The 10976-nt window shown below is 37.9% G+C and overlaps 1 protein-coding gene across 2 annotated transcripts; it reads left to right on the top strand.

Annotated features, from left to right (window-relative positions):
* The first annotated feature begins 74 nt into the window (after window positions 1-74).
* dnajc5aa (DnaJ (Hsp40) homolog, subfamily C, member 5aa) lies at window positions 75-10755 on the top strand. Of its 2 annotated transcripts, none has more exons than XM_084389575.1 (5): window positions 75-451; window positions 8396-8527; window positions 9166-9379; window positions 10107-10278; window positions 10398-10755. In XM_084389575.1, exons 2-5 carry the CDS (start codon window positions 8418-8420, stop codon window positions 10508-10510), a joined length of 609 nt encoding a protein of 202 aa, XP_084245701.1. In that variant the 5' UTR covers window positions 75-451; window positions 8396-8417; the 3' UTR covers window positions 10511-10755. The 2 variants fall into 2 exon arrangements, with proteins under 2 accessions (XP_084245701.1, XP_084245702.1); XM_084389576.1 differs by having other exon boundaries at window positions 276-451; window positions 10107-10293; window positions 10398-10740.
* The last annotated feature ends 221 nt before the right edge of the window (window positions 10756-10976 follow it).

Below are 10976 nucleotides of genomic sequence, written 5' to 3'. Positions count from 1 at the left end.
GTGATCAACGAGCACTAGTGTACAAATGATTCTATGCAAGTTCTCTCATTCAACAGAAGGTGGCGACAGAGGACAAATAAACCGAATGATTCATGAAAATCACAAGTGTAGGATCATTACACACAGTAGCAAAAAATAGTTATCTGTATTCATTCGTAAACACACATTACATTAGGAAATATCAGGGTTACTGTTTTGACTTTTAAGCCATACCCTCTCCATGACAGCGTAAGACCCCTTTCTTCTAATGAAACGGGCCTAGTTCTACAGGGGGAGATGCGCACCATGCGCACGTCGTTGTGGTGATGTCACGGGTGGGCGGAGCCGAGCGAGATCTGCTGCATCTGGTACACTTACGTGATCGCGCGGTTCCCGGGGATGCAACCACACATTTAACAACGGTTTCTTAAACGCACTGAAATTAAATCACGACGCCGGGGCCGACAAAGCGGTAAGCGATGCATGCGTTGAAACCTCATTACGCCTTAAGAAAAAACACATTTTACCTGCTTCCTTGATTTATCAGTGGGCTTGGGTGAATTGGTTTTATGTGGTCTAACGGGAGCGCGAGCTAACAGGCCAGATAATATGGATGCTGGAGCGCAAAGCAAACAAATCACCGGGACCTTTCCTGGTGATGAAGAAGCGAAGCAAGTCTGAGATTAACTGTAAATCATTTCCGTTTGTTTAAGTAATCCATTTCAGTAATCTATTAACACAGTAGATTTTCAGCATTTTGTAGAGCATAAAAATGATCTCATTGCCGATTGTTGCTTAGATTCACATCAGTAAATCGCCCCTCATCTTTATATTGTGAATGAATGAATAATTTGTGTATTTTCTCTTGTTGACATCATATTTGAATTGAGATTCCGTGACGCGGACAGTAGTGCGACATTTCTTTCACGCAGACCGACTAGCGCAGTTACGTGTGGATCTGTAATCGGCAGGAATGGGAATCGTGCTGCGATTCTGATTTCGATTACGATTCCTTATTAACCTTTCTTTAAGTACTTCTGGGGCGGGGGGAAACAGAAATGCAGTTCGCATCGCATTTAATATATATTGCCAAATGATAAAATAATTTCAAATTTTAACAGTAAATAAAACTTGACTTTAAAAATAACAGATTTTTAAACTTATTAAACCAGAAATAACTTGTAATTCCTTCAAAAGGTATGTGCGCCCATTTCAATGACGTTTCAAAGACTTTTGGATGCGGAATAAATGCTGTCGAATAATTAGCCCTAATAGAAATTGTAAAAAAATAAATAAAAAAATAGTGGTAACATAATTAATTGATAAATTTAATTATTTTATAAAATACTACTTAACTACACATTTATAAGATTCAGATGTAAGTATCACGAGCCTTCAGTGCACAGAACACAGTTCCGGTTTTCTGTTAAAGTCGGCATGAAATGAAACGTTAATTGCGTGGTGCAAGTATGACGTCACTTTGTAGGCCAACCTGCAGTTAGCATCACACTGATTCTCTCGAGGATCACCCCAATACGATTTTACCATAGGCTTTTGGATTATTGCTAAAAACCATCTCTGTGATCAACAAAAGTTTGATACTTGCACGTTTTGTCAATCAAGATAATTATCTCAGATGAACACAACTTTTATGATTTTTGAAGCTTGAATGCAGTCGCCAGAAGTAAAAAGCTAAAGGTAGGCTATAAACGAACTGCACCACGGTCCCACGAATTCAACGTCACCACCACTAAGCTTCCAACAACTCTTTCAGTTTTTTATCTAAAAACATTTTCCCAGAACGTTTGAGTTAGAATAGTTTGTAAGAGCACAATTATGAGCATAATGAGGCTGTAAAAGCGGACTGAGCTTACCTTTTCGGCGTGATGACGTTTAATCTCAAGTGTAGTCCCATTTAGCCACTTGTTAGCAACTGCTTTTTTCAAGACACGTAACAGCTTAAAAAAAAATCACGAGTGGGCTAATATTTATATATTTTATGGCGTAGAATAAAACATGAAAGTGAAAGCTTGTGTTCACCACAGTCCTTATTTCAGCCATTTAACCAAAACCCCATTCAAAAAACCCAATGACTTCGGGACGATGGAACCGTAAGTGCTAAAATGCTAACTAACGCACTTCTGCGTTTTGGCCTATAAAGTGATATCATACCTGCACCACTCTATAGCCAGTGAAACGGCTTCTCGAATGAGTGTAAATGTAGGACGGCACTTGATTTTGTCCATTGGGAATTGATTGAATATTTGGATAGTTGTGGGTTTGCTATTGCTGTGATGTCATGTGAGTGACAGGTTGTCCCGCCCTCGCACCAGTAAATACGTCATCAGACAAGAGGTGTGATTGCAAGAGGGAGGAGAAGTTATTTTGATTAAAGGTTATGAAGGCGCATGAAAAAGAAGACGTGCCAGGATAAACCACTATCCTGCACCATTGTTAGGCATCATGGGTGGGTCTGCCTGAAAGTTTCAGTGGACGATGCTGAATGCAGCCAGGCCCTTACTTCAGCTCCTGAAACCTCATGATGCTTCTGGAAAATGTGCGTCTATGACACATAACTTTTGTTTGTCACTATGTAATTTTATCATAATTTTATCAGATGCTTATCATTAACATCTGAATTAAACACAACCTACAATGAGCATCCTATGACTATAAGATACCTTATTTGCATACCACTATGGTAGGCCTATTCATTAGAAATCTTTGCAGACTTTTCTCTTTGATTTCTAACTAATCTGACTTACAACAATGTGCACAACTGTGGTCTTGTGAGGGGTCGTCCCACTCGGGAGCTCTGAATGCTTGCCTCAATTTTTGGAGTCTTGCAGTGCTGAGTAAACTATCTGAGATACTACAGTCAGCTGAGGAAAGCTCAAGATTGATTGGACACAAACCCAGGCCTTTCCAGACATGATGAGACAAGCAATCACACGGAGAGACAGATTAACGCTTGCTTTATTCTCCCACCGGCATGAAACCATGTCAGTCTTTGTATTTCATGTGCTTTAGTTCACCATAGTAAGCCTGAAATCTACAGTCTACACATGAAAATATGGATTTGACTGATTCACAGGGCAACACTTATGAAAATCTGTCATCACTCTGCTTGGTTGTGAATATGACATCTGCTGGAAACTGAACCCTGTGATATCCTGTGGTATCAATTTCTCGGGACCAACATGAGAGAATCAGCTGACAGGAAAAGTGTGAGTCAGCTAGTGAATCATGAGTAATACTTCTGATCACTAGTAGAGAGGGCTAGTTATGTCAACATTACAGTAGTAAAGGTCAGGAATAGGATTAGTTAAAAATCACTGTATTTTTGTGCAATTGAGCTAAAGTTGTCATTAGAAACATCTTTGTGATATTGTTCTTGTGTTATCTGTTCTTGTGTCAATAGCCTGAACATCATGCTATTGACATCATAGAAAAACAAGCAGCATGATGTTCTTTGTTGTTCAGCCCCTGTTAAAACCTTTATGCCGTCTTTAAAAGACCCAGCTGCTCTGTATTTTTCTCGAAGTTGAAGTATTGATTTGAAATCCATTTAAACTACCAATTATCTTGAGTGGTTTTAGTGTTGAAACCTCAAACTATGATCTGGAGAATATTGGAAATGTTCTCTCTGCAGGCTGTTCATCTGATAATGCGTTTTTTTCTGTCCTCTGAGGTTTTAAAGGCACGTTTATAATCAGTACATATTTAGCAACTCCAAGGGTTATTAAACAGACGTCTGAGATTTTGTTGGGTGGTTTTATTTAAACAACAAAGCACTTGGAAGTGGGAAAAACTTGGAATATTAATATAATTAAATATTTTCTTCTCAAATCATAGATCTGTCAAATTCAGTTGCAGTCTGACTTATGTTTACACAAATGTCTGTTATGAAAGAGAACCTCACTCCAGTATGTCTGGTCTGTTTGAGAGTATTCCAACTTTGTGACATCAAAAATCCATTTTCGTTATTATTTTCAGTGTTACAGCAAATGAATATACAGCCAGTTTACATGCACACATATCAAGCAAAATAATATATATATATATATATATATATATATATATATATAGATATATATATATATATAGATATATAGATATATAATAATTTACAAACATGAACTTTTCTAAAGATAGTGTTAGAAAAAAAAGCATCTATAAATGTTTAGTGGCAAATTAAGTGATAATGTCAATATATAATGAAATGCTTTTGAGTTACAGGATTTTTTTTCCCTAATAAAGCTATATCATAATTATTCAACCCCTATTCACCGCTGCTGTTTTGAAGTCACTTATTAGTATGGTATGGTACAAAATTGTGTTAAAACACAATTAAGCCTTTGGAAAATCTATAACACAACTGAATTAGCGTGTGCTGTTACACATACATTTAGCCCATGCATGATGTGCTAAAGTTGAGTAGCAAAGATGATCAATTCAAAAGAGCTCTCACAAAAGCTATAGAGAAGAAAAACACAAAAGGCTCACTTGAATTGCTAAAATTAATTTTGATAGACTTTTATGGAGTCATGTGACCAAACTGGGACTTTTTGGACCCATGGATCAGCGGTATGTCTGGTGAAAAAAGAACACCATCTTCATGGCCAAACGTGAAGGTGCTCCAGTCTTGTTGTGGGGGTGCTTTGCTGTTGCAGGAAGTGGAAATCTTGACTTTATGAAGGACATCATGAATTCTTTGAAGTATCAAGCCATTTTGGCAAAGATGGTGATGCCTTCGGTGCAGAGACTGAAGCTTGATGATCTGAATGGACTTTCCTGCTGGACACTCATCCCAAAGTATACATCCAAATCTACTGAAGCTTGGTTCAGGCATCAGTCGTAGAATGTTCTTGATTGGCCTGGCCTGTACAGTCTTCAGATTTAAATCCCATCACTGAAAAAAATTATGCGTTGAATTTAATAAAAAAATGTATGGTAAGTGGTTGCACACAATTGATTTTAGCTACATTTAAACAAATGCATTAAGTTGAACTAAAATTGATTAAATTCAACGAATAATTTTTTTCAGTGATTGAAAATATTTGCTGGAATTTGAAGAAAGCAGTGGTAATGTGAAAACCAAAGGTTATCAATGATCTGGAAACTTTTTCTATCGAGGAATGGACCAAGATTGTAGTAGAGAGGTAATAGAAGCTTCTAAGCACTTACAGGCAGCATTTATTGGAAGTTGTAAATAATTAGACTTTTGGGGGAATGTTTAGAGCCTATTTTATTTTATTTTATTTTATTTATTTATTTATTTTATTTCTCATCAGCATTCTGAGAATCACTCAAATGTGTAGGCTACTGATAAACTTTCTGATACATAAGAAAAAACAATCCTAGGCACTCGAGTAATTAGTTTCTAGAAAAATATAAAATGCCTTTATTCTTTCTTGGCTTAGATTCATACCTGTCAATCAACACTCCCGTTTTCCCCGGGAGTCTCCCGTATTTCACACCCATCTCCCGTCCCCCTCCGGTTTTGTTATTTCTCCCGTGAAACTCCCGTTATTTGTATGGCCCAAACGTCGTTATATGAATAATCACATCAATATATTATTCCAAGGTTGTCCAGTTGCCAGATCTTGTATGAAACCCATCCTACTCGCGCAACACATCATACAAATTTCAACCCATTTGTGAGCTCAACCTGGCAACCTACAACCCAGTTGTGCCGTCGATATCTGCGCAGGTAGTAAGGCTACAGGTGATGTGTAATATTCAGTACCCGTAAACTCCACCCGCTGGAACAGTTTCTTACAGTAACTGAATATTACACATCACCACCTGTTCAGTTTTGAAAACTGTAGCCTACTCACAGATTTGTGGCCTATACCTTATTTTAGAAATCTGTTTTTCTGTATATTGATTTGTTGTGTATTGTTAAGATGAATACAACTGTCTTAACTGAATTTTTCTATGATTTGGCGATGGGGTGTGTAATGTATAGATGACATGAAACCGCATGTGGTTGAACTGAAACCCCCCCTTTTGGTACCCAAATGTTGACAGGTATTTTAAAAACAGATGACAAGCAACGGCACACCTGCACGTTGCAGCCAATAAGCCTTATTCAGGGAGTCTTTGTGGAAAACTTTGATACCTTTGAACCTTTTTATTTTATTTTATTTTATTTTATTTTTTAAATTGTTCTCAAAATTGCTGCAAAATGTCTATACACACATATATATATATATATATATACACTCACCTAAAGGATTATTAGGAACACCATACTAATACTGTGTTTGACCCCCTTTCGCCTTCAGAACTGCCTTAATTCTACGTGGCATTGATTCAACAAGGTGCTGAAAGCATTCTTTAGAAATGTTGTCCCATATTGATAGGATAGCATCTTGCAGTTGATGGAGATTTGTGGGATGCACAGGGCACGAAGCTCCCTTTCCACCACATCCCAAAGATGCTCTATTGGGTTGAGATCTGTTGACTGTGGGGGCCATTTTAGTACAGTGAACTCATTGTCATGTTCAAGAAACCAATTTGAAATGATTCGAGCTTTGTGACATGGTGCATTATCCTGCTGGAAGTAGCCATCAGAGGATGGGTACATGGTGGTCATAAAGGGATGGACATGGTCAGAAACAATGCTCAGGTAGGCCGTGGCATTTAAACGATGCCCAATTGGCACTAAGGGGCCTAAAGTGTGCCAAGAAAACATCCCCCACACCATTACACCACCACCACCAGCCTGCACAGTGGTAACAAGGCATGATGGATCCATGTTCTCATTCTGTTTACCCCAAATTCTGACTCTACCATCTGAATGTCTCAACAGAAATCGAGACTCATCAGACCAGGCAACATTTTTCCAGTCTTCAACTGTCCAATTTTGGTGAGCTCGTGCAAATTGTAGCCTCTTTTTCCTATTTGTAGTGGAGATGAGTGGTACCCGGTGGGGTCTTCTGCTGTTGTAGCCCATCCGCCTCAAGGTTGTGCGTGTTGTGGCTTCACAAATGCTTTGCTGCATACCTCGGTTGTAACGAGTGGTTATTTCAGTCAAAGTTGCTCTTCTATCAGCTTGAATCAGTCGGCCCATTCTCCTCTGACCTCTAGCATCAACAAGGCATTTTTGCCCACAGGACTGCCGTATACTGGATGTTTTTCCCTTTTCACACCATTCTTTGTAAACCCTAGAAATGGTTGTGCGTGAAAATCCCAGTAACTGAGCAGATTGTGAAATACTCAGACCGGCCCGTCTGGCACCAACAACCATGCCACGCTCAAAATTGCTTAAATCACCTTTCTTTCCCATTCTGACATTCAGTTTGGAGTTCAGGAGATTGTCTTGACCAGGACCACACCCCAAAATGCATTGAAGCAACTGCCATGTGATTGGTTGATTAGATAATTGCATTAATGAGAAATTGAACAGGTGTTCCTAATAATCCTTTAGGTGAGTGTGTATGTGTGTATATATATATATATATATATATATATATATATATATATATATTGCAATCAAAATTATTCAATATATTGTATGTTATTATTAAGTATAATATATATATGAGAGAGAGTGTGTAACAAAATTATATATATATATATATATATACACACACAGAATATAGAGTGAGAGAAAGAGAATAACTAAATTATATATATATATATATATATAATTTAGTTATTCTCTCTTTCTCTCACTCTATATATTGTGTGTGTGTGTGTGTGTGTGTATATATATATATATATATATATATATATATATATTGTATATAATATATTGAAAATATAGTTCATTTACAATAATACTTTTAGATATATATGTTACATATTAAACATATTCATGACATAATGTTAAAAAAGTAATCTTAAATGCCACTGTGATTTTCCAGATTTAGTGTTTTCTGACATTTTGCCTAATGTGAAAAGGCGATATCTGTGTAGAAGAGTAGACATGTTAGTGGTTGAAGCAGCCTAATCTACTATCACTACTGTGATTTAACAACACCATCTTGTTTAAAGCAGAACCGCTCTCTAATACTTGGAACAAGGGACTTTTTGTAGTGAAGGGCGGGTTTTGTCTATATATGCCATGCCATTTGATTTCAGTTAGACCCCAGATTGACCAAACTACATGAAACATATTGCATGTCACACTGAATGGTAAATTACTCACACTAGAATATGGATTGTATAATAAATAAAGGGAACTTAAGCAAATTTATGTTGACTGACAAAAAAAAAAAAGGCCTGATGAAGAGAGAGGGAGAGTGCAAGAAAAAATCAGTAGATGACCTAAGCAAATCATGAGGATCCATCATTATTTTTGATTTATGGCAATGATTATGATGAAGGTCTTTTGGAATTAGGTCAGTGTCCTTTTAAGAGTTTGTTGTAATATCATCCAGCAAAGTGTGTTTGTGTGTGTGTTCAGATTGTTGAGGACCTGATACACCATGGCTGACCAGCAGAGGCAGCGCACTCTCTCCACCTCTGGAGAATCACTCTATCATGTTCTGGGTGTTGAAAAAGTGGCCACTGTCGATGACATCAAGAAGTCATACAGGTGAGTGACCTGTGAGAAGCTCCGGCCCTTCCTCAGCATCCCCCTTCTGTTCTGCTTTTTCTCACTTTTACTGGCCGTGGTTTTCATCAGATGTTCATCGGCTAAATGCAGCACACAGCAATGTGGAACCCTGCAGCTCAATAAAACTAAGTGCATTCAGGGACTGTTTCCCACGCACAGTTTTAGCTTACTTTAGGACTATACGAAAATAATGGATCTCATTATGAAGTGTTTTTAAAGAGATATCACAGTGTGAGATTTTCATGGTACATTAACCTATACCAGAAATATCACAGCATTGCTATCACTGTATTGTGCAGCAATGATATTTCATGATTCTCAATAGCAATTTATAACACAGAAAAAAAAAAAGTTAAAAAGTTAACTATTAACTTTATTTCTACTTCGTAAACATTGCTTCACTTATAAGGGACAAAGAATAAATTAAGTTGTTCTCATTTATTTATTCTCATTTATTTATTTATATAATTAATGTCAGGTCTGTTGAACTACATTCAAGTCTGTTATATTGATACAAATAAAAGAAAATGTTTTTCATTATGTCCAAATACCGAAATCTGAATGCATTTAATGTAGTTTGTTGTCCTTCCCTTTTTTTTTTTTTTTATCTTTTAAAGAAAACTGGCATTGAAATATCACCCTGACAAGAATCCTGATAACCCTGAGGCATCCGATAAGTTTAAAGAGATAAACAATGCCCATGCCATCCTTAACGACCCAACAAAGAGAAACATCTATGACAAGTATGGCTCTCTGGGACTTTATGTGGCTGAACAGTTTGGAGAAGAGAATGTCAACACTTACTTTGTTCTGTCCAGCTGGTGGGCCAAGGTAAGACTCCGAGTGGCATTTCAATGAAAACATATAATGACATCATCATCAGCAGTGCAGTATAGAAACAGACATTAACCTTCAAAAGTTTGGGGTCAGGTTTTCGGATGTTTTTGAAAGAAGTCTCTTATGCTCACTAAGGGCCGGTTCACACAGAACACGTTTTTGCTGTTAAAAACACAAGATGCAGGTCAGTGGAATGGAAAAAAGCGCAAGGTCTACAGATGCGTTTTTTAAAAGTTGAACTTTTATGCTGTGTCATGCGCAAGACGCTGCAAAAGACACGAGCGCATCGGTCAAAGACGTCCGTCTAGCTCGTGTTTACATTGAAAAACAATGGAAAAGTGGCGCAGTGGAGTGGAAAAACGCATTCTGTGTGAACACTCTCTCTAAGGATGCATTCATTTTATATAAAATACTGTACAAACATTATTTATAATGTAAAACACTATTAAAATTGAAAATAGCTGTTTTTATATATTTTAAAATGTAATTTATTCCTGTGATGACAGCTGTTTTTTTAATCAGCATTCTTCGATGAATAAAAAGTTAAACAGAACAGCATTTATTTGAAATAGAAATCTTTTGCAACATTATAAATGTCTTTACTGTCGCTTTTGGTCAATTTAATGCATCCTTGCTAAATAAAAGTATCAAATTCTTTCAGAAAAGAATGGTAGTGCAATTCACTCTAATTTATTGTGTTGCTCTCTGTCTCCCCCTACAGGCTCTGTTTGTTTTCTGCGGCCTGGCCACAGGCTGCTACTTCTGCTGTTGCCTGTGCTGTTGTTGTAACTGCTGCTGTGGGAAGTGTAAACCACGGCCACCTGAAGGACAGGAACAGGAGTTCTATGTCTCCCCCGAGGACTTAGAGGCCCAACTGCAGTCCGATGAGAGAGGTTAGGTTTGTTCATGTGTGTTATACCCCCGTAACATGCAGCATGTAAACAGCTATTCCTATTGTCCTGAAGACTCTTTGTGTTTAAACCATTTTTTCCCTTTTGAAATGTTTCCACAGAGGCAGGTGGAGGTGAGCCTATTGTGTTGCAGCCCTCGTCTGCCACAGAAACCACCCAGCTAACGTCCGACGGTTACCATTCTACTTACCACACTGACACCGGCTTCAACTAAAAGCCTCACCCTCATCACCTCCACCCCGTGGCTTGTCTCTCGCCACTCTGTGCCATCTAGCCGAGGGGAAAAAATGAATGGAAAGTATCCTTCAACTACAACAAAAAAAAAGCCTGTTTTCGAGAGGGAGGAAAGCCAGCGATGGAGCTGAATTCTTTAGCCTATCCTGTCCCTTATTCACGCACCACTTCCATCACCCACACAAGAGTGGCACACATCCGCCTCACCTTAAAAAAAACGAGCTTAAGAAAAAAAGATAAAAAAGATCCTGTCGTTTACCCTGATCTCTTTGTTGCCTTTGACCTCCGATCTTGCCTTCCACTCGTTCCCTCGCTCCTCCAGCCAGATTTGCTCGTCGTCCTGTGGCATGCACTGTTCCTTGACTTTGTTAAATGAATTTTTCGCAGTTTTTGGGTATATTTATTGACATGAAATGTTTGTTCCCAATTATAAGTACTTGAGTGTG

The sequence above is a fragment of the Rutilus rutilus genome (assembly GCF_951802725.1).
Source record: "Rutilus rutilus genome assembly, chromosome: 19".
Classification (NCBI taxonomy): Eukaryota; Metazoa; Chordata; class Actinopteri; order Cypriniformes; family Leuciscidae; genus Rutilus; species Rutilus rutilus.
The sequence above is the reverse complement of the archived record's forward strand: the minus strand, read 5'-3'. Positions and strand labels throughout refer to the sequence as shown.